Source organism: Callithrix jacchus, chromosome 7 (genome assembly GCF_049354715.1).
Source record: "Callithrix jacchus isolate 240 chromosome 7, calJac240_pri, whole genome shotgun sequence".
Classification (NCBI taxonomy): Eukaryota; Metazoa; Chordata; class Mammalia; order Primates; family Cebidae; genus Callithrix; species Callithrix jacchus.
This window is the reverse complement of record NC_133508.1, coordinates 49839528-49863446: the sequence shown is the minus strand read 5'-3', so window position 1 is coordinate 49863446 and position 23919 is coordinate 49839528. Positions and strand designations below refer to the sequence as shown.

At 52.3% G+C, this 23919-nt stretch overlaps 1 protein-coding gene across 1 annotated transcript in view; it reads right to left on the bottom strand.

Annotated features, from left to right (window-relative positions):
• Window positions 1–3882: 3882 nt before the first annotated feature.
• Window positions 3883–23919, bottom strand: part of PLOD1 (procollagen-lysine,2-oxoglutarate 5-dioxygenase 1) — a 40037-nt gene continuing 20000 nt past the window's right edge. The window contains exons 6-19 of the mRNA XM_003733342.5: window positions 23800–23863; window positions 21994–22091; window positions 21058–21159; window positions 20332–20463; window positions 18959–19080; window positions 16030–16134; window positions 15418–15543; window positions 14947–15088; window positions 13558–13671; window positions 12512–12577; window positions 11775–11879; window positions 9408–9554; window positions 6827–6952; window positions 3883–4763 (exon numbers count right to left, since the gene is read on the bottom strand). Of these exons, the coding sequence (XP_003733390.3) occupies window positions 4608–4763; window positions 6827–6952; window positions 9408–9554; window positions 11775–11879; window positions 12512–12577; window positions 13558–13671; window positions 14947–15088; window positions 15418–15543; window positions 16030–16134; window positions 18959–19080; window positions 20332–20463; window positions 21058–21159; window positions 21994–22091; window positions 23800–23863 (1605 nt within the window). The 3' untranslated portion in view covers window positions 3883–4607. The remainder of the gene's footprint in view (window positions 4764–6826; window positions 6953–9407; window positions 9555–11774; window positions 11880–12511; window positions 12578–13557; window positions 13672–14946; window positions 15089–15417; window positions 15544–16029; window positions 16135–18958; window positions 19081–20331; window positions 20464–21057; window positions 21160–21993; window positions 22092–23799; window positions 23864–23919) is intronic.

Genomic DNA, 23919 nt, shown 5'->3' with positions numbered 1-23919 from the left:
CTGAGCCAGTGCAAACCGAGATGCGCTATAAGACTTAGGACAAAAAAGACTGTTAAACTATCTCAATTTTTAGAAAAAATATATATTTTATATATTATTATAAAATAAATGTGTGTGTGTGTGTGTGTGTGTATATATACGTGTATATATATATATATATATATATATATATATATATATATATATGCGGGGGCTCATGTTTGTAATTCTAGCACTTTGGAAGGCCGAGGCAGGTGGATTGCTTGAGGTTTGGAGTTCAAGACCAGCCTGGCCAACATGGTGAAACCCCGTCTGTATTAAAAATACAACTGGCCAGGAGTGGTGGCACACGTATGTAGTCCCAGCTACTTGGGAGGCTGAGGCAGGAGGATCGCTTGAACCCGGGAGGCAGAGGTTGCAGTGAGCCAAGATCATGCCACTGCACTCGAGCCTAGGCAACAGAGAGAAACTCCGTCAAAAACAAAACAAAAACCTATTTTTTAGCCAGGGTCTCATTCTGTCACTCAGGCTGCTGAGTGCCAGGGTGCATGGCTCACTGCAGCCTTGAACTCCTGGGCTCCAGCAATCCTCCCATTTCACTCAGCCTCCCAAGTAGCTGAAACCACAGACGCTGGAAGCCACACCTAATGTTTTTTATTTTCTGTAGACATGGGGAAGAGTTTCACTTTGTTACCCAGGCTGGTCTGAACTCCTGGACTCTTGGAGTCAAGCAATCTCCTCCTGCCTTGGCTTCCCAAAATTCTGGGTTACAGGCACCTGCCACAGTGCCACACTATTAGCTCATTAATATTTATATGCTGATTACATGTTGAAGTGATAATATTTTGGATCATTTGGGTTAAATACATTACTAAGATTAATTGCTGGCCGGCACAATGGCTCACACCTGGGTGACAGGGTGAGACTCTGTCTCAAAAAAAAAAAAAAAATTGTGCTGTTTGAATTTACCATGAGTCAATTTTTAAAATGAAAAAACTAAAAAAAAAAAAAAATTCTTTTTTTGAGACGGAGTCTTGCCCTGTCACCCAGGCTGGAGTGCAGTGGCACGATCTCGGCTCCCTGCAACCTCTGCCTCCCAGTTCAAGCAATTTTCCTGCCTCAGCCTCCCGATTAGTTGGGACTACAGGTGCACGCCACCATTCCTGGATAATTTTTTGTATATTTAGTAGAAATGGGTTTTCACCGTGTTAGACAGGATGGTCTCGATCTCCTGACCTCGTCATCTGCCTGCTTCAGCCTCCCAAAGTGCTGGGATTACAGGCGTAAGCCACCTCGCCTGACTCCTTGTTTTGTTTTTTTTTTTTTCCTGAAGCGGAATCTCACTCTGTTGCCCAGGTGGAAGTGTCAAACAACCTTTAAATGACTCTGGTCACCTCCTGGATGAAGTCCGAACTCTCCTTAGCCTGGGGAATAGGCCTTTAAATAGACTCCTTCCACCCACCAACACCACAGCCAACCTGCATTCTCTAGACCTGGAATGTGGTTCTGTGTGTAAAAACCTTCTGCTCCAAGGCCCAGGCCAGATAGTCTCTGCTATCAGGCTTCCTCAGCCTCTGCACTCCTCACATTGTGATCTGGATCATCTTTTTTGAAGGGCAGGGAGAGACTGTCCTGTGTTATATAGAATGTTTAGGGGCATCTCTGTCCTTTGTCCACTAGATACCAGTAGCGATCCCCCTTCCCCAGTTGTGACAACTAAAAATGCCTTCAGACATTGCCAAATGTTTCCTGGGAGCAAAATCGCCCTTGTATAAAGAGCACTGTGCTATGCAAGCCAGCTGGTCCCTTCTGCTCCTACTCTACCTTGTTGTAACAGGCATGGTGGCATTTATGACAGAGACCACAGTGAACTACATTTGGTTTTTCCTGTCTCCACTGCTGACAACTGCCTTAAGGGCAGGGACCAGATTTTACCAAAGGCTGAAATCATATTCAAATCTCTATTTCTACCACTTACTTGCTGTGTGACCTTAGGCCTACAACTTAGTCTCTCTGGGTCTGTTTCCTCATCTGTAATAACAGCTCCTACCCAAGAGGGCTGTGTACTAAGTGCCTGGCATGTACAATGCGCAGGCCATGACGAAGGATGGATAGATACTTTTTTTTTTTTGAAACAGAGTCTTGCTCTGTCACCCAAGTTGGAGTGCACTGGTATGATCTCGGCTCATTGCAACCTCTGCCTCCCAGGTTCAAACGATTCTCCTGCCTCAGCCTCCCAGTAGCTGGGATTACAGGTGCCTACCACCACACCCAGCTAATTTTTTTTGTTTATTTTTGGGATGGAGTCTACCCTGTCACCGAGGCTGGAATGCAATAGCACGATCTCAGCTCACTGCAACCTCCACCTCCCGGGTTCAAGCGAGTCTCCTGCCTCAGCCTCCTGAGTAGCTGGGACTACAGGCTCATGCCACCAACCCCAGCTAATTTTTGTATTTTTAGTAGAGACAGGGTTTCACCGTGTTGGCCAGGATGGTCTTGATCTCTTGACCTCGTGATCCACCTGACTTAGCCTCCCAAAGTGCTGGGATTATAGGCGTGAACCACCATGCCCAGCCAGATATTAGCTCTTATTGTTAATAAATGCCCTGAAGTGCCACTAGTGTTACTAGAAGAGTCTGCCCAAGGTATAGTGGGGCCACCAGAACACCAGTTTCCCCTGTTCTGCCACGTTCATGTTTACAGGAGGAGTGGTCAATAAAGGCTTCAGGGAGGAGGTGTCACCTGATGCAGGCCTCACAGAAGTGTGAGAAGTGTGCCCTGGGCAGCCAGTGCCTGACTTGAAGTAAAAGTTTTAAAAATATACAAATGACATGGAGATGCCATGGGACTAGGTTTGGGACACAGCAGTCCCTGTTTCTGCTGGCATGGCCTTTCTTTTTTCTTTTTGAGACAGTCTTGTTCTGTCGACAGGCACCAGGCTGGAGTGCAGTGGCGAGATCTTGGCTCACTGCAACCTCCGCCTCCTGGGTTCAGGCAATTCTCCTGCCTCAGCCTCCCGAAGTAGCTGGGACTATAGGCACACGCCACCATGCCCAGCTAATTTTTGTATTTTAGTAGAGATGGGGTTTCACCATGTTGGCCAGGATGGTCTCGATCTTTTGACCTTTGATCCGCCCGCCTCAGCCTCCCAGAGTGCTGGGATTACAGGCATGACCCACCGTGCCCAGCCTCCTTTTTCTTTCCTTTTTTTTGAGACAGTTTTGCTCCGTTGCCCAGGCTGGAGTGCAGTGGTGCATTCTTGGCTCATTGCAACCTTTACCTCCTGGGTTCAAGCGATTATCCTGTCTCAGGCTCCCAAGTAGTTGCGACTACAGGCACGTGCCACCATGCCCGGCTAATTTTTATATTTTTAGTAGAGATGGAGTTTCACTATGTTGGCCAAGCTGGTTTTGAATTCCTGGCCTCAAGCAATCCACCTCCCATGGCCCCCCAAAGTGCTGGGATTACAGGCCTGAGCCACCATGCCTAGCTAGCATGGCCTTTCTTAAAGGCTCTTAAAAGAGGACTCTTGGCCGGACGCAGTGGCTCACACCTGTAATCCCAGCACTTTGGAAGGCTGAGGTGGGCAGATCACGTGGTCAGGAGTTCAAGACCAGTCTGACCAACATGGTGAAACCTCATCTCTACTAAAAATATTTTTTAAATTAGCTGGGTGTGGTGGCACGCACCTGTAATCCCAGCTACTCAGGAGGATGAGGCAGGAGAATCATTTGAACCTGGGAGGCGGAGGTTGCAGTGAGCCAAGATCACACCACTGCACTCCAGCCTGGGTGACAGAGGAAGACTGTCTAAAAAAAAAAAAGAGGGCTTTTAAAACCCCTCCCTACAAACACTCACACCAAGTCACACGCACACCCACTCATCCAGAGCATCTTCCCTTCAGTGGTTTAAATGACCTTTAATAGAAACTCTCCAGTTTCTGACAGTCTGTCCCTCTGTTCAGAGGCATCCAGGACAGGATGACCCAGTGCAGTGTGTGGACCTGTCACTCCCCTCCCCCCAGGCAAGTGGAGGATTCAGCTGTGCACAGATGCCTCTTCTGTCTCCTAAGAGGTTCTCTGGAGTCACCATCTCCAGGGGACTACGGTTTGCTCTCATGACCAGCCATGGAGGCAGAAGTCCCAGACGTAGGGTGGCCATTGAGTGTCATCCAGGTGTCTTTATCCCAAAACTTGAAGCAGAAGTCCCTGGTGCTACAGCTGTGCCTGGGAGAAGCTCTGGCCGTGGCTTCTCACCCAGAGAGTCTTTCTGGGCAACTTGGGGAAGCCCCTGTTCTGTCAAGTCTCACCCCATGGAAGAGGTGGAGGTAGGGGAACGTGGTTTTTCAGGAAGACAGGTTGGAGAGGACGAGTCACTACAAAGCAGTAAAAGTGAACTGTGTCTCCAAATGCTGGGTCCAGAGCACCACGGAGAGCCCCAGCCATGGAGGTATGCCCTGCCTCTGGCCTGCAGGAATCTCTTAATCTCTCTGATTGGTGGTTCCAAGAGCAATGGAAGTCAAGAGCCAGGAGGCTGAACTGGGTTCCCTGGGATTCTGAGATCCCAGAGGCTGCTGAGCAGTGGTTGTAGGCAAAGAAGAAAGGTCCCAGGGGGCCAGGCCTGGTCAATTAGGGATCGACAAAGGAGACTGCGATGTAGCGGGTGCCCCTGGTGGTGGGGAGCCCCTCATGGTAATGTGTGAGTCGTCCAGGGTGCATGAGGGTCCAGCCCTTTCTTGGGGCACGGATGGAGCAGTTGTAGCGCAGGAACCGACAGCCCCCACCCTGGGAAACAGAAAGCATCAGTGCCCTTTCCCCGCCACCCCATGCCTGTCTGTTCTCCCATATGTCATGGCCAAGTGGCCCTCAGCACTGCTGGCCTGGGGATGCCACAAGCTGCCTAAGGAAGACACTAAGTAAAGAGTAGAGGCCGGGTACGGTGGCTCACGCCTGTAATCCCAGCACTTTGGGAGGCCAAGACGGTTGGATCACCTGAGGTCAGGAGTTCAAGATCAGCCTGGGCAACATGGTAAAATCCATCTATACTAAAAATACAAAAACCAGCTGGGCATGGCGGTATGCACCTGTAATCCCAGCTACTCGGAAAGCTGAGGCAGAATCACGTGAACCTGGGAGGCAGAGGTTGCAGTGAGCCCTGAGATCATGCCACTACACTCCAGCCTGGGCGCCAGGGTGACAGAGTAAGACTCTGTCTCAAAAACAAAACAAAACAAAAACAAAGAGTAAGTGATCAAGAGCTCTGGCTTTGGAGTCAGGCAGCCCTGGGCAACTGTCATCTCCATTCTCTTTTTTTTTCTGAGACTGAGTCTCACTCTGTTGCCAGGCTGGCAGTGGAGTGATCTCAGCTCACTGCAACCTCCACCTCCCTGGTTCAAGTAATTCTCACGGCTCAGCCTCCTGAGTAGCTGGGATTACAGGCACGCACCACTGCACTCAGCTAATTTTTTGTATTTTTTTTCTTGAGACGGAGTTTTGCTCTTGTTACTCAGGCTGGAGTGCAATGGTGTGATCTCGGCTTACCGCAGTCTCCACCTCCTGGGTTCCGGTAGTTCTCCAGCTAATTTTTTGTATTTTTAATAGAGACAGGGTTTCACCAGGTTGGCCAGGATACTTTCGATCTCCTGACCTTGTGATCTGCCCACCTCAGCCTCGCAAAGTGCTGGGATTACAGGCGTGAGCTACGGCACCCGGCCACCCCCACTCTTGACTAACTGTGAGCAAACTGAGCTTCAGTTTTCCCTTCTGTAAAAGGGGTTAAACAGAACAGTGTTGTGAGAATTAAACATGTTACAAATAAGAGCTGAGGACCGAGTTTCCCAGCCTCGTCATTATAGACACTTAGCTGTGTAAGCTGCCCTGGGCATCGCTCACTTCTACCCAGTAGATGCCAGCAGTCCCTCACAGCCGTAACAACCAAATCTGTCTCCAGGCATTGCCAGTGTCCCTTGGAGGGCATGACTGCTCCTGGTTGAGAATCCTTGGATTAGGGATGCCTGCTATGTTGTAAGCTCAAAAAATTATAACTCTAGTCTCAGCAACATAGTAAAACGCCATCTCTGCAAAAAAGAAAAAAACTAGGTGGATCACACGCCTGTGGTCCCAACTACTTGGGAGGCTGAGGTGGGGGGATGGCTTGGGCCCAGGAGATGGAGGCTGCAGTGAACTGTGATCCTGCCACTGCACTCTAGCCTGGGTGACAGAGAGAGACCCTGTCTCAAAAACAGACAACAACAACAACAACAAAAAGATTATAGCTGTTTTTATGAGTGTTCTTCATAGCACCCAGCCCAGGGCTAAGTCAAAACATCTCTTTTTTGGTTTTTTTGGAGACAGAGTCTCACTCTGTTGCCCAGGCTGGAGTGCAGGGTCATAATATTGGCTCACTGCAACCTCCACCTCTTGGGTTCAAGAAATTCTCATGCCTCAGCCTTCTGAGTAGCTAAGATTACAGGCATGCGCCACCACGCCCAGCTAATTTTTGTATTTTTAGTAGAGACGGGGCTTCCTTATGTTGGCCAGGCTGATCTCAAACTCCTGGCCTCAAGTGATCTGCCTGCCTCAGCCTCCCAAACTACTGGGATTATAGGCATGAGCCACCATGCCCAGCCTAAAAATCTCTTAAAATGGTAGTTTAGGAGCCTGGCCCCTCCCTCCTACTAGATTGTGACCCCTTCCAGGAAGCCCTCCCATGGGCCCATACCCTTTTTTTCTGGTTCTCTGGTGCTGGCTACCCAGGGCCCTCTGCTTCAACCACCCTGAAGGCTCTCCCCAGCCAGCCCTCCTCAAACCCACTGCCGGCCCCTTGACCCCAGCTGGTTCCTGCTCACCTCGTAGTCTACCCCGACTCGGTTCAGGGCGATGTTGATGGTAAAGGTGGAGGCATCGTGGTGCGGCATCAGTGAGGGCTGTTCATCAGGCTTGTAGCGGACGACAAAGGCCAGGTCAAACTGGGCCTGTACCAAGGCAGGGGAACAAGAGAGCCTGTGTTAATCAAGGAGGCCGAAAAGGCCAGGAGAGGAGGGTGCACAAACGGGGCTTCGTCTGGTCACTGCAGGTCAGCTCACAGTGGGCAAGTCTGCATGGGGCTGTGTGCTTCAGTGCCTGCAACTGCTTGACACAGAAAAGGTTCTCAACAAAAATGTATGGACAGAGGAGAGGGAAGGAGGAGAGGAAAGAGGGAGGGAGAGGGAGAGGGGGAGGGGGAGGGGGAGGGGGGAAGGAGGAAGGAAGGAAGGAAGGAAGGAAGGAAGGAAGGAAGGAAGGAAGGAAGGAAGGAAGGGAGAAACGAAAGGGAAGGAGGCCAGGCACGGTGGCTCATGACTGTAATTCCAGCACTTTGGGAGGCTGAGAGGGGCAGATCACCTGAAGTCAGGAGTTTGAGACCAGCCTGGCCAACGTGGTGAAACCCTGTCTCTACTAAAAATACAAAAACATTAGCTGGGCATGGTAGTGGGCATCTGTAGTCCCAGCTAGTTGGGAGGCTGAGGCAGGAGGGTCGCTTGAACCTGAGAGACAGAGGTTGCAGCAGTGAGCCAAGATCGTGCCATTGCACCAGCCTGGGAGACAAAAGCGAAACTCAGTCTCAAAAAAAAAAAAAAAAAGGAAAAGGAAAGGAAGGAATGAAAAGACAAAGACAAAGGGGGGCATCTAATCCTCACAGCCCTTTCTGGCAACTATCCAGGCTGGATTCCCTGAGGCAGGACCGAGGCACATGGCTGGGAGGAAACCAGGGGACCAAGGAAGCAACTGAATGAGGACTGGAGAGAGCCAAAGCGGCAGCGGACAGACACAGGACTGACAGCGCTAGAAAGAATGGTGAGAATTAGCTGAGCTCAGCCAGGTCATTATTTACACGGAAACACAGTAAGCATTCAAAGGATGAATGACAGCTATCAGTAACAAGGAGTTCAGGGTTTTCCTCACTTTTGGAAGACGGCTGCTTTGGAAGAGGCAGGGCCCAGGTGTGGCACACAGGCTTATAGCTAAGGAGGGAGTGGGCACGCTGGCCAGCTAAGCACGGAGGAGGGAGTGGTGCTTTTTTGGTGGGCTGGTGCAGGAGCCACTGAGGCAAGGTTAATGACGTGGAAGAAAGATTCAAAATGGCTGAGGTTGGCCAGGCACGGTGGCTTATGCCTGTAATCCCAGCACTTTTGGAGGCCGAGGCTGATGGATCACTTGAGGTCAGGAGTCCGAGACCAGCCTGGCCCACGTGGTGAAACCCTGTCTCTACTGAAAATACAAAACTTAGCCGTGTGTGGTGGCATGTGCTTGTAATCCCAGCTACTGGGGAGGCTGAGGCAGGAGAATTGCTTGAAGCCAGGAGGCGGAGGTTGCAGTGAGCCCAGTTCATGCCATTGCACTCCAGCCTGAGCAACAAAGCAAGACTCTATTCTCAAAAAAAAATAAAGGCTGGGCACAGTGGCTCATACCTGTAATTCCAGCACTTTGGGAAGCTGAGGTGGGTGGATCATGAGGTCAGGAGTTCAAGACCAGCCTGGCCAAGATGGTAAAACCCCGTCTCTACTAAAAATACAAAAAAAAAAAAAAAAAAAAAAAAAAAAAAACTAGCCAGGTGTGGTGGTAAATGCCTGTAATCCTAGCCACTCAGGAGCCTGAGGCAGAGAATTGCTTGAACCTGGGAGGCGGAGGTTACAGTGAGTTGAGATCAGTCCACTGCACACTCCAGCATGGAAGATGAAACAAGATTCCCTCTCAAAAAAAAAAAAAAAAAAGGACTGAGGTCACAGGCCACAGGCTAGAGGCTGACTGGCTCCAGGTACCCCCCACCACCAGCACCCTGCTACCCAGCACACACTACCAGATGAAGGGGTGGTGTGTGGTGAGACCTCACTCCTCCCTGGGGACCAAATATCCAGGCCTCTTCCATAAGCTGGGAATGCTCCTCCACCCCTTCCTCAGCCCCCCACCACCACCAGACTCTCCAGCCTCCACGCACCCCTGGCCCTTCCACCCATGACCCCCACTCTACCCCACCTCACCCCCCCACCCCATCCCCCTGCCCCCCACTGGCTTCCACCTCCCCACCAACTCCTGCCCCTCCCAGTCTCTCCACTCCCTCACTCCTGTTCCCCCTGCCCCTCCAGGCCTCCCACCCCTACTCACCCCTGCCCCTCCCAGGCCCCCTACCTACTCCTCCCCACCCCTTCCAGCTTTTCCACCACTTCCCACCCCACCCCTGCTCTTCACAGCCTCTCTACCCTCAGCCCCATCCCCACCTCTCTCAGTCTTGCCCCTCCCATCCTTGCCCCTCCCAGGCTCCCCACGCCCCCACACCACCTCATCCCTCCCACCTTCTCCACCTCCCACCCCACCCCCACCAGTCTCAGTCACTCCACCCACACCCCACCCAACCGCCCCCACACCCTGGCTATGCCCAGGCTTGCCCACCCTGGTGTAGTAGCCGGGGTAGAGCTTCTCGGTCATGGGCGCAATGTACTCCAGCAGGAACTTGTGCCACTCCCGCTCAAAGCCGATCTGGTTCATGTGGATGTCAATGGTTGGCACGTTCTCGTAGCCACCCTGGATGCGGTTGTCCTGGAGGTGACCGAGGCCAGTGTTTAGGCGGAATTCTAGGATGGCCCCAGGCTCTGTCTACCCCACTCCCCTCCACCTGGGGATGTGTAGGGCCATGTTATATTACATGACAAAACTAAACGGGCTTTGCAGATACAGTCAAGGCCCCTAATCAGTTGACTTTGGGTTAATCAAAATGGAGACTTCCTGACCTACTAGGTAAGTCATGGAAAGAAAGACATTTTTTGGAGACAGGGTATCACTCTGCTGCACAGGTTAGAGTGTGGTGGCACAATTTCGGCTCACTGCAGCCTCAACCTCCCAGGCCTAAGTGATCCTCCCACCTCACCCTCCCGAGTAGCTGGGACTACAGACACGCACCGCCATGCCCAACTAATTTTATTTATTTTTTAAAAAAATTTTAATTTTTTTTTGAGATGGAGTCTTACTCTGTTGCCCAGGCTAGAGTGCAATGGCACAATCTCGGCTCACTGCAACCTCCACCACCTGAGTTCAAGCGATTCTCCTGCATCAGCCTCCTGAATAGCCAAAATTACAGGTGCATGCCACCACACCTGATTGATTTTATTGTATATTTTTAGTAGAGATGGGGTTTCATCATATTGGCCAGATTGGTCTTGAATTCCTGACCTCAGGTGATCTGCCTAACTTGGTTTTCCAAAGTGCTGATATTACAGGCGTGAGCCACCGTGCCTGGCCACCATTGCACTCTACCTGGGCGATAAGCAAAACTCCACCTTGAAAAAAAAAATTTAGTTGGGCATGGTAGCCAGTGCCTATAATCCCAGCTACTCGGGAGGCTAAGGCAGAAGAATCACTTGAACTCAGGAGGCAGAGGTTGCAGTGAGCTGAGATCCAGCCTGGGCAACAGAGTAAGACTCCATCTCAGAGGGAAAAAAAAGAACTTAGAATATGAGAGATGGATTGGGGCTTGAAGTGCATAGGAGAAATGAAAGTTGTAAAACTGTCAAGAGATGAAAAATTCCTTTCTAAAGTTTCTCTTCTGTGAAAGGGGTGACGGCAGGGTTTGCTTACTAGGTAACGTTGCCTTGAAGTACAGTGGTGTATTTTTACTAAAGATTGTGCTCTTTTATCAAAATCCTATGGAAATAAATATTCTGGGATCATTTAAAAAAAATAAAAAAAGGTGCCTTAGGCTGGGCATGGTGGCTCACACCTGTATCCCCCAGCACTTTGGGAGGCTGAGGACAGCAGATCACTTGAGGCCAGGAGTTCCAGACAAGCCTGGCCAACATGGTGAAACCCAGTCTCTACTAAAAACATAAAAATTAGCCAGGCGTGGTGGCACATGCCTGTAAGTCCCAGCTACTGGGGAGGCTAAGGCAGGAGAATCACTTAAACTCAGGAAGGGGAGGTTGCAGTGAGCTGAGATCACACCACTGTACCCCAGCCTGGGTAACAGAGCGAGACACTGTCTCAAAAAAATAAATAAATAAATTTACACACACACACACACACACACACAATTAAATAAGTATACAAAGATTAGCTGGGCATGGTGGCACATGTCTGTAATGTCAGGAAGCTGAGGCATAAGAATCTCTTGAACCTGGAAGGTGGAGTGAGCCAAGACCACATCACTGCACTCTAGCCTGGGCAAGAGAGTGAGACTCTGTCTCCAAATAAATTAATTAGTTAAAGAAAGAAAGAAAATGAAATGGTGCCTGGTTCACAATCAGCCCAGGGAACGCAGCAAGATCCCATCTCTATTATTTAAAAAAAGAAAACGAAAACGATGGTGCCCGAACTTTCCAGGACAGGTACAGGTGTGGGATCCTCACTCAGGGAACACAGAGCCTCCCACACTCACCAGGCCACCTGCTCCTGATGAACCTGGACCTGACAGACTTCCTAGTGCCTCCCATCCCACCTTGGCCTCTTCCTCCCCCTTCCTCCTGGGGGAAGTCTAGGGAAGGAAGCTCAACCATTCCAATAGCAAACCAGGAATGAAAAACCTAGCAGCTTACAGTCAAGGTGGCTCAAAGTCACACAGTGGCACTGGCAGCTTGGGGACCACCTCCATCTCGGGTTTCTCAATCCCTCTACTCCTAACTGCCTGCAGACACCCCTGCCAGCACCCCTATGTCAAGAGTCCCAGAGAGGGTGGTTGGGCCAGGTTGCCAGAAGACCCCAGACAGTAAGTGGCACTAGTGGAGAGGTGGCCTCCCTGCGGCTCCAGCCCAGGCATCAGGATCCCACCTTGTTGTCGCCCAGAGACCACTGGCCAAAGTGTTCCATTTCCTCCACCAGCTCATCACAGGCCACTTCCGTGAAGATGGGGAACCAGTAGACATCCGGGCAGGGCTGGGGAGGTCAGGGACTCAGTCAAGGGGGTCCCCGGTGCTACCACCACATTCTCCTCCCTCTGCAGGGCCCCACACCCGAGCCAGGGAGCCCTCTAAGTGTCCCCAGGGAGCAGGGGCTTGTCAATCCTGGAGAGACTGAGTGAGCTCCTGAAGGGAGAAGGAGGCAGAGCCCAAAGACTTTCCCAGCCAAGGTCACAGAGCTACCAGCACCAGGGCCAGGAGAGAAATGTGGGCATGGAGGGAGGGAGGGGGCAGAGGCCCCAGGCTTGGGGGAAGCAGACATTAGTGAGTGGAGAGAAGTGGCCACTCCTCGCACTGGTCCAGGCACGATGGGCCACAGGAACAAGCACATTCGGGATGTTTCTCTCCTTCCTGCCTGGGCCAGGAAGAGAGGCCCTGCAGACCCCCACAGCCAACAGCAGGAAAGTGCCAACGGGGAAGGGCCATCCTGCTGTCCCTCATTCCCATCCCACTGTCCCTCACTCCCGTCCCGCTGCCCCCCACTCCCGTCCCACTGCCCCCCACTCCAATCCTGCTGCTCCCCACTCCCGCAGGGCAGCCAGTTTCCCTTCTGTGCCCTGCCCCCTGCAGCCCGCGAGGCTAGTCCAAGAGGGTGCCCATGGCCCTTACCGTCTCCACCAGCTTCCCCGCCAGGGCCTTGGTATAGTTCACATGGATGTACTTCTCCTTCCAGTCCTGCAGGGAGTGGGAAGTAGGCTGGGGTGCTCACCATTGGTTCAACTGCATGGGATGCTCCAAGAGGGCTCCTCCTCACAGAACCCTCAAAGTGGGAGTGAGGGTGTACATGCCCGGGGGAGGTGGTGTTCAGCTGTGCCCACTGGGTGTGTGTATGTTGTCTGGGTGCACAGTTGTGCCCATAGGAGGTGGTGTCTGCACATGTATGTATGTGTGTACCTATGTGTACATGTCTGTGTGCTGGCATGTGCATACACCCATTAGCTGCGAGCTCCCAACATCTAAAAACAGTCAAAACTGGCCAGGCACGGTGGCTCACACTTGTAATCTTAGCACTTTGGGAGGCTGAGGCAGGCAGATCATGAGGTCAGGAGTTTGAGACCAGCCTGGCCAACACAGTAAAACCCCATATCCACCAAAAATACAAAAATTAGCTAGGTGTGGTGGCAGGCACCTGTAATCCCAGTTACTCAGGAGGCTGAGGCAGGAGAATCCCTTGAACGCGAGTCAGAAATTGCAGTGAGCCAAGATTGCGCCACTGCACTCCAGCCTGGGAGACAGAGGTAGACTCTGTCTCAATTTAAAAAGAATAAAAGAAAACGAAATAGTCACACTGTCTCCCCTTCTGATCATCACAACACCCTCACAGGCAAGACAGGCTGGGAATATACCCATTTTAGAGCTAGAAGAACTTCGGTCCCCAAAGTTGAGAGGCTCAGCTAAGTCACAGGTGACAGCAGATCTGGGCCACAAACCAGACCTCTGAGTCCTGGTCCCCACCTCCAATAGATGGTGTTGCCTCTCTGGACACCCTCCTCTCCCTACCCAAATCCTGCCTACAGCCTGCTGTGGTGAAGGGAGGGTGGCAGGTAGCCTACAGGGGTCCTGGCTATTTTAAGGCTCTGAGAGGGAAGTGCTTCAGACTGCAGGATCCCTGGGCCCCTCTGCTCCCAGTCCCTGTGTGCCCACCCCAGCCTCACCTCGGGGTTGCTGAACACCTCCCAGAGGTCGTTGTGCAGGTGGGTGGTGCGGTAGTTGTCCAGGGAGAGCAGGTGGCCAAGGCCGTGCCGGTTGGTCAGGAACATGAACACATCCTGGGGAGAGCAGGCCCAATGGAAGAGGTCCTCCCCCACCCCTCCCCTGCACACTCCCAGACAGGCAACAGGGCAGCCTCCTTCGCCTGCCAGATTAAAGTTCACAAGATCAGAGATCAAGTATGGTCACCCCTTTGTCCCCAGGGCCCAGCCCAGGCCTGACACTGAGGATGTGATCAGGGATGTCTTCCCAGAGGACTGAACACAGAATGAAAGAAAAAATGCTTAAAAGAAAAGGAGCATGGGCCAGGCAAGGTGGCTCACGTCTGTAATCCCAGCACTTTGGGAGGCTGAGGCGGGCAGATCACAAGATCAGGAGTTCGAGACCAGCCTGGCCAACATGGTGAAACCCTGTCTCTACTAAAAATACAAAAATTAGCTGGTTGTGATGGCGCCTGTAGTCCTAGCTACTCAGGAGGCTGAGGCAGGAGAATTGCTTGAACCTGGGAGGCAGAGGTTGCGGTGAGCTGAGATCTCGCAACTGCACTCCAGCCTGGGGGATAGAGTAAGACTCCGTCTCAGAAAAAGAAAAATAAAATAAGAAAAGGAGTGTGTTCTGGTCCTAAAATGTTGGTCACCGGGGAAAACTTCATGATGCTGCATGTTAAAAAAAAATCGCCGGGCACAGTGGCTCATGGCTGTAATCCCAGGACTTTGGGAGGCCGAGGTGGGCAGATCACCTAAGGTCGGGAGTTTGAGACCAACCTGACCAACGTGGAGAAACCTCGTCTCTACTAAAAATACAAAATTAGCTGGGCGTGGTGGCACATGCCTGTAATCCCAGCTACTCCAGAGGCTGATGCAGGAGAATTGCTTAAACCTGGGAGGCAGAGGTTGCAGTGAGCTGAGATCATGCCATTGTACTCCAGCCTAGGCAACAAGAGTGAAACTCCATCTCAAAAAAAAAAAAGTTACAAAAATATATGGGGTGGGTGCAGAGACAGGGTTAGGTGTCTCTTGGGCACATTACTTGGAGTACCTTCCGTTGGAAAGTTTAGTTTTTTTGGGGTTATGTCAAAAATGTAAATAAAATAGATGGTGTAAAAACCAGGTCCACTAAAATGGTCCCTGCAGACCCCTGAGGACCAGTCCTTGTGCCTGATGCCCCCCATTCCTCCACCAGGCCCTGGTGGCTTCTGAGATGCCCTGCTGGAATCTCAGGAGCTCCCAGGCCTATGGTGACAAGGCGGCCTGCGATGAGGGACAGGGCTGGAGGCCCATCTTCCCACCTTCCTTGTCCAGGGGCCCTCCTGTGCCCACCCCCGCCTGGCTGACCTGCTGCCGGATGTTGGCACAGAAAGCCATGTCGGGGTCCAGCTTCCTGTGGTGGAAGAGATCTGGGGACTGCAGCTCAGCCCGCAGGGCACTGCCCTTGATCAAGTAGATGTTTGAAATATAGGGCACATTCCAGACACCACTGTGGGAGAGAGAGAAAGAGGGTGGGGGTCTGAGGCTGGCAACAGGGAAGATGGAGCAGGTAGGGAGTCATAGCCTGGTATCTGGGCTGTGAGAAGGGGAAGTTGCAGGCTGGGAGGGCACAATCATGCTGATTTGATTCCCCCACCCTGGACACATGGGCCTTTTGTCAGGAAGTCCTTCTGCATGTCTAACTAGTCTTCCTTGCTTCAGGTTTACCAGGAATTTGAGAGCAACAAGGACAGGAATACTGAGGAGGGAGCTCTACAAGCTAAGGCAGAAGACAGATGAAGGTGTCCCCTGCCCCCACCCTGCCCTGCAGGTACTCACACACGCCGCCCCTGCACGATGTCCACGTAGTCCTCGGAGCGGGCATAGTAGCCATCTGCACTGAGAGCCCCCCAGAAGTTCGACCACAGCCTCCCATGCCGGGTCATCAGTGGGGCAATGACGTTCCTGAGGAAGGGAGCACCTCAGTGGGAAGTCACTGCCCACTGGGAGTGGGAGACAGGATTAGCCAGGGATGGGGGGAGGAGGGGCAGAGGAGGAAGGATGGGGCAGGAGGGTGCCCCTCAACCTGCACACAGGGATCCCCAAGCACCTCACTGGGACAGGCAGCACCTTGGCCAGGGTGTCAGGGGTTTGGCTCTTCTGGTACCTGCTCCCTCCCATGGGGCAGCCAGGAGCAGTCAGGCCAGGACACCTTCTCTATCAGAACCTGGGGTATCAGGCTAGGGGTCCATAGCTCTGGGTAATAGGTGAGGTCAAGGAGGAGGAGGAAGCGAGAAAGAGGAAGAGGAGGAGGAGGAAGAGGAGAAAGAGGAAGAAGAGAAAGGAAGAGGAAAAGGAAGAGAAAGGGAAGGAAGAGGAGGAGGAAGGCAAGGAGGGCTCCCACCCTGGGGCCAGGCCAATCCTGAGCAGTGTGGACGAAGACAGCCTCACTTGTTCTGCTGGATCAGCAGCCGCAGGCTGTTGGGCTCGGTCAGGGCCACGTCGACATCCACGCTGAAGTAGTAGGTGCAACTGCGGTCCTGCCGGCACAGGTCTCTGCAAGGAGGATGATACAGGGTCAGTGCACCTGATCTGGAGCCATCCTGGCGGCTGCCCACATCTGAAGGGGCTTTAGAGAGTTCACACTAGCAGCCTCAAAGGTCCCTCCCAACTCTGAGTCCAAAACCCCTGGACTGCTGGGCTCTCACCCAAGGCCCAGAGCTTGGCAACTGGCATTGAGTGCCCTGAAAATCCCAGCATTGGGAAGAACACAGCCCACAGGTGCCTACATGGCCCAGGGTGGGGAGTAAACCAGGGCTGCCTTTCTTTCTCTTTTTTTTTTTTGAGACAGAGTTTCGCTCTTGTTACCCAGGCTGGAGTACAGTGGCACGATCTTGGCTCACTGCAACCTCCGCCTCTTGGGTTCAGGTGATTCTCCTGCCTCAGCCTCCCCCGTAGCTGGAATTACAGGTGCGCACCACCACGCCCAGCGAATTTTTGTAATTTTTAGTAGAGACAGGATTTCACCATGTTGGCCAGGCTGTCTCATGCTGACCTCAGGTGATCTGCCTGCCTCGCCTACCAAAGTGCCAGGATTACAGGGTAAGCCTGTAATCAAAAGATTTATGATCCAATCCTTAGCAGAAAGTTTGCTGGCCTCTGATCTGGACTGTCTGACTCTTTCACAATCAACATGAATTACTTCTTTGTTTTTGTTTTGCTTTATGAGGACAAGGTCTCACTCTGTTGCCCAGGCTGGAGTACAGTGGTGCAATCATAGCTCACTGCAACCTCGACTCCTGGGTTCAAGAGGTCCTCCCACCCCAGCCTCTTAAGTAGTTGGGACCACAGGTTTGAGCCACCACACTCGGCTAATTTCCTTTTTTAAGAGATGGAGTCTCACTGTGTCACCCAAGCTGGAATGCAGAGGCACAATCATAGTTCACTGCAGCTTCAACTTCCCCAACTCAAGCAATCCTCCCGCCTTGGCCTCCCAAAGTGTGGGGATTACCGGAATCAGCCACTGCACTTGGCTATTTCTTCGTTTTTAAGTGGTTGCAGAAAAAAAAAATCAAAAGAACAATTATATGAAGGTCATCGCCAGGTGCGAGTGGCTCATGCCTGTAATCCCAGCACTTTGGGAGGCTGAGGTGAGAGGATAACTTCAAGCCACGAATCTGAGAACAGCCTGGGAAACATAGAAACACCCTGTCTCTACAAAAAATAAAAATAAAAAAAATTAGCCAGGCGCAGTGGCTCACACTTGCAATTCCAGCACTTAGGGAGGCTAAGGTGGTCAGATCACTTGAGGTCAGGAGTTCAAGACAGGCCTAGCCAATATGGTGAAACCCTGCCTCTACTAAAAATAAAAAAATTAGCCAGGTGTGGTGGCATGCACCTGTTATCCCATCCACTCAGGAGACTGAGGCAGGAGAATCACTTGAACCCCAGGTGGGGAAGTTGCAGTGAGCAGAGATGGTGCCACTGCACTCCAGCCTGGGTGACAGATTGAGACTCTGTCTCAAATAAATAAAAATTAAAAACTTAACTGGGTGTGGTGGCACATGCCTGTGGTCCCAGCTTCTTGGGGGCCTGAGGCAGAAGGATCGTTGGAGCCCAGAAGTTTGAAGCTACAGTAAGCTATGATCCTGCCACTGCACTCCAGCCTGGACGATAAAAGTGACAGCAAGCTAGGCCAGGCACAGTAATGGTGGCTCACGTCTATAATCCCAGCACTTTAGGAGGCTGAGGTGGGCAGATCACAAGATCTTGATCAAAAGATCAAGACCATTCTGGCCAACATGGTAAAATCCCATCTCTACTAAAAATTCAAAAATTACCCACACCTGTAGTGCTGGGTACCGGCTACTCAGGAGGCTGAAGCAGGAAAATCACTTGAACCTGGGAGGCAGAGGTTGCAGTGAGCTGAGGTTATGCTACTGCACTCCAGCCTGGCAACAGACACTCCATCTCAAAAAAAAAGGAGAGTGACTGTAAGTCTCAAAGAAAAATTACATAAAAGTCAAATTTCAGTGTTCATAAATGAAATTTGGCTGGGATGCAGGCTCGCTCATTCATTTACGTATTATTCATAGCTGCTTCTGTGCTACTAAGGCAGAGTTCAATGGTTGTAACAGCCTGCAGAGCCAATTTGCAAAGATTTATGATCTAGTCCTCAGCAGGAAGTTTGCCAACCTTTGATCTGGACTGTCTGACTCTTCTACCATCAACACAAATTACTTCTTTTGTTTTTGTTTTGCTTTATGAGACAAGTGCTCGCTCTGTCACCCAGGCTGGAGTACAGTGGTTCAATCAAAGCTCACTGCAACCTCGACTTCCCAGGCTCAAGAGATCCTCCTGCCTCAGCCTCTCGAGTAGCTGGGACCCCAGGTTCGAGCCACCACACTCGGCTAATTTATTTTTGTAGAGATGGGGTCTTGCTATGTTGCCCAGGCTGCTCTTGAACTCCTGGCCTCAAGCGATCCTTCAGCTTTGGCCTCTCAAAGTGCTGGGATTAGAGGTATGAGCCACCCCACCTGACTCTTTTTTTTCTTTTTTTTATAATAAAGGAAAACATTTGAGGTTGGCTCCCTAACTGTCAGCCTTTGTCTACTTCTGCCCCTAGTCCTTCCTCTTTCTCTGATTTGCTTCCCGAACCCAAATGACGCAGCTCAGCCCTGCTCAGGAGCCCAGGGGTTGGCAGGACAGAGGCTATTCCCCCATTTGACAGATGGAAACTCCAAGGCCCAGAGAAGGGCAGGAACTTGCTAGAGCACACACAGCCTTCTGGACTCCCATCACTCGACCTACTGCTTCTCACCACAGCCACAGCTCCCCTGCCCGCCACTGTCAGTGCAGAGAATCGCAGCCCACAACTCACGCGCCCATGTTCCTGGCGTCTGCATTCACCATCCGCACCTCAGGGCCCACCAGCTTCACGGACTGGTACTCGCTGCCGTGCTCTGCCAGGAACTCCTCAACCTGAGTCTTGTGATGCTGCTCCTGGGGGTGTGAATGGGGAAGGGAATGGAGGTGGTGAGGAGGACACAGCTTCCACCCAGGGACTACAGCACCTCCTGACACTGCCAGGCTGTGCCCCTACATCTCTGGCACTCTTGGCCATCTGCTTTCCTGTCTCCAGACCTTTGCCCACACCAGCCTGTGCCAGGAACATCCTTCCCTGGACATCCTTTGCCCATTCTCCCCTGACCAGGCCAGACCTCCTAAGAGCCTCTGTCAACAGGATAGAACCCCACCACCACCCCTTGGATACCACATCCAGAGACACTGTTGATTCCTGTATGTGACCCAGTGATCTACTTTGTTACAAAATGTGGGTTGGGCGTGGTGGCTCATGCCTGTAATCCCAGCACTTTGGGAGGCCAAGGCAGGCAGATCACCTGAGGTCAAGAGGTTGAGACCAGGCTGCCCAACATAGTGAAATCCCATCTCTACTAAAAGTTCAAAAAGATTCACTGGGTATGGTGGCAGTCACCTGTAATCCCAGCTACCTGGGAGGCTGAGGCAGGAGAATTGCTTGAACCCAGAAGAAGGTGGAGGTTGCAGTGAGCCGAGATCAAGCCACTGCACTCCAACTTGGGCAACAAGAGAGAAACTCCATCGCAAAGAAAAAAAAATACAAAAAATTAGCCAGGCATGGTGGCGCATGCCTGTAGTCCCAGTTACTCAGGAGGCTGAAGCAGGAGAATCGCTTTAACCCAAGAGTGGAGGTCACAATGAGCTGAGATCGTGCCACTGTACTCCAGCCTAGGTGACACAGCAAGACTCTGTCTCAAAAAATGAAAAAAAGAAAACCAATTTGACTGCCACATGTACAGTTAGGAAGGATTAACAGGGACGGATGGAAATGAAGATGACAACGGCTAGAAGCACCATGTGCTTCCTGTGCGCAAGGCCCCTTTTACGAACTTCACATGTCAACTTGCTTAGCCCTTGCGGCACTTCTGTGTGATTGGACGATTATTATCCGTATTTTACAGATGAGAAACTAAAGCACAGAGAGGTTGAGTAATGTGCCCAAGGTCACACAGCCAATAAAAAGAGTGGCGCTGTGATTCAACCCAGTCTGACTCCAAAGTCAACCCGGCAATATGGGGACACAGTCCACTACCCACTGCCATTTGGCCCAGGTAAGCTAGATTCAGTGAGACCCTCAGAGGTCTCGGGCTACATTGTGAAGCTGGGCCCTGGACCCAAGCCACATCATGAGCCCACAGAATGCCTGCTACTCACGTGGTTGTGGATGAAAAGTCTAATGTGTTTCCGGGGATAGTGGAGCCGTAGGAGCCGCTGGAAGAACAGGGACACGAATGGCGTGGGCTGTTCGATGAACACACCGACCAGGACCGTGGGCAGAGCTTCATCCTGCACCAGGGAGAGCGGCATGAGAGCCCAGCAGTGTCCGGCCACAGGGGTACCACATCCTGCCACAGCGCTGCCAACTCCACCCCAGGGTGGCCCAAGGGAACCAGAGCTAGAGTCAGAAGCATGTGGACTTCCCAAGAAAGGTGCCTGGGCCTTTCCAGGCAGCGGGTCTGGGGGGCAGGAAAGCAGCAAGAGGGCACCCAGGGAGGGAGCAGCAGGAGCCCAGGCCTGGAGCGAGGACCCAGTTGAGGGTCTGCTATCAGGAGATCATGGCTGGTGTGGTGCTCAAGGTGAGCCACAAATGAGGAGTGCGGTTCATGGGATGCGGGGGGAGGCTGCAGGAGAGCCTGAAGGACAAGGCAGAAGAAAGCAAAAACTTGGACATCTTGGGGGAAGCTAGAGACGTACAGTCTGAGAGGGCTGCCAGGTGGAGGCACTTGGGTGGCCACTGGTACAGAACCCCAGGCAGGGAGGTAACCCCTTGACTTTCCACCAAAGACAACGAAGTCTATTCCAGAATCACCCATCCTCCTTGCCATCTCAGGGGACTGAGCCCCCCATGTCCCTCAGGCACAGGCCTAGGCACAGCCTCACCTCAATGCCCTTGAGGCTGCGCAGGCCCTCGTCACACACGGTGCAGCCCGTCTCGAAGGTCCAGAAGCGTGGGATGTAGTTGCCCAGGTAGTTCAGCTGCAGCTGTCAGAGAGACATGGGGTCACTGAGGAGCCGGCCAGTCCCACCCTCCACAGCCCAGACTCACATCTCCCTGGGACCAGATGGGTTGGCACCATCCAGCCCCCTTCCACCCCCTGAGCAGGTCTTGGAGACAGTGCTCCACCCCAGGAGATCAACAAGCCGGTCTGAAAGAGGGCATTGGAGGTTTGGTGCTCTAGTGCTTCTCCCAGGAGCTTGTAAAATTCCTAGGTCCCACCCCGCTCAGAGATTCCAACTGAACAGATCCTGGGTGGAGTCAGGAAATCTGCATTTTAAACACATCACATCCTCCTTCCTCTCCCTCATTCAGGCGGTAAAGGACCACACTCAAATATGCTGTGAGCTATGAGCCAGTTCCCCAGGGGCCAGTGACATCCATCCTGTCCCTGGCCGCATCTGGACCTAGTCCCCTCCATCACCATAAACACAGGGCTTCTGTACTACTTATGACCAACTATGTCTTATTGTTGTGTGCAAACACAAAATAAATATTTAGAGTGAATAAATGACTCTGCCCTGGGGTGACAGAGTGCGGATGGCTCTGGTAGGCCAGCCTAGGCCTGGATGGGCTCTGGTAGGCCAGCCTAGGCCTCCTCTGTGTCCTGTGCCCGGCGAGAATAGGCAGAGTACCACTGACCATCACAGCAGGAAAAGAGGGCACCACGCTGAGCTCAGATGTGAGAAGAGAGTCAGTGAGTTCATAGCAGGCCCTAGGTAGGTGGCCCTGGCCCCAGGGAGACACTGTGGGATTACAGTAAGAATGAAAGTGGAGCTCTGTCCCCCTCCCACACGCCCCAGGGGCTGGGGCCCCCCTACCTTGGTTGGCCCGTTACCATGGATCAGGACCGGGAGGGTGTCATAGGCCAGATTCCTCGCTCTCACGTGGCCCATTTCAAACTTGAGCACGACCTCATCTGGGGGTCAGAAAGCACAGACCCACCCAGCATCAGACCCAGAGGTCAAGCTCAGGGTCCGACAAGCTGGGCTTAGATCCCAGCTCTGCAGTAAGTAGGCTATGGCCTTGGGCAAGTCACTTCTCTCTGAGCCTCAGTTTCCTCTTCTAAAAAATAGAAATAATCCCTTCTTCATGGGGTGACGGGGAGGATTTGTGTTGGGCAAGCATGGGGCACCAAGCCTGGTCCACGATGAGCACAGAATCCATGGCAACCCCTATAATTGTTGTGGTTACTTAGAGCCAGAAGCAGGGGCTGGGAGAAGAACAAAGACCTGGGACATCCTAGCTCCAAGCAACTCAGAGAAGCCCAAAGGACAAGGGTCTAGGAGGCCCCTTCTCTGAGTAGGCAGAGCAGACTGAGAAAATGCCGGTCACATGAGGGTGGGGGGAGGCCTGGGCATGATCAGGGCAGATCTTGTCCCATTGGAAGGAGCCTCTGCAACAGGGTCCCAATACCCATATTTGACCCTATTAGTCTGCACATAGGAAAATGGGTATTTCAGCTGAGCACAATGGCTCACACCTGTAATCCCAGCACTTTGGGAGGCCAAGGTGGGAGGATCACTTGAGCCCAGGAGTTTGAGACCAGCCTGCATAACATAGTGAGACCCTGTCTCTATTTAAAAAATTAAAATAGGGCTGAGCATGACGGCTTATGCCTGTAATCTCAGCACTCTGAGAGGCCAAGGCAGGCGGATCACTTGAGGTCAGGAGTTTGAGACCAGCCTGGCCAATATGGTGAAACCCTGTCTCTACTAGAAAAATAAAAAAACTAGCCAGGCATGGTGGCAGGTGCCTGTAATCCCAGCTACTTGGGAGGCTGAGGCAGAGGAATTGCTTAACCTGGGAGGTGGAGGTTGCAGTGAGCCGAGATTTTGCTACTGCACTCCAGCCTGGGCAACAGAGCGAGACACCATCTATAAAAAAAAAAAAAAAAAAGGAAAGACAGGTAGCTCCTAACCTGCCTGGATCTGAACTCAGCGCTTCTTAACCCCCAGAAACCACAGGCAAAAGGGTATGGTGTTTCTGCATTTTTCTGGGAGCAGAGCCATAGCTTTCATCAGATTCTCAAAAGGGCCCATTTATCCCACAAAATCAGCACTCAGTGGATGTGGCTCACTTCCCTTCTGTAAAGATAAGAAAACAGAGTCTCCTGGGGGAGGGGGTGTGACTTGCTTGAGGTCACTCAGGAAGGCCTGTGGCAAAGCAACATCATCGCCAGCCACTGACATGACGCCTGGCCCAGGGAGGTTTGCGGCATCAAGGCTAGAGCAGCCTTTCCGCTTCCCAGGTTGCCCATCCCACCAGCTGAGTCCCTGCCTCCAGCCCAGGATTCCTTCATCTGGAAGGTGGGAAGGCCAGGAAAGCCGGGAAAAAAAACCCACCTATAAGGACCTGGTATGCAGGGCAGGACGTCCAGCACCTGCTGTGTGCATCCCCCAACTCCTCCCAGGCTGAATGCTCACCTGTCCCTGGCCCCCAAGAGAGACACAGTTCTGCACTAGGACATCCAGGTGGCCCCTGCGGACCCCGAGATGAGGTCAGTGACCTCCTAGCACAATGACCAGAGGGAAGCAGCCCAGTTCTCCTCCTTGGGCTCAGGCCCTGCCTGGAATCCTTCCTATCATCCCTCTCAGGATCCACCCCTCTCTGTAGGGGCTGCTCACCCAAGGCTCCATCCAGGTTCTGGAAGATACGGCAGCGGTGGTCCAGGGTGATATTGATCTGCTCCTGCAGGAAAGAGGGTACCAGGCTGCAGTAGGGGAAGGCCCTGGGAGAGGCTGGGG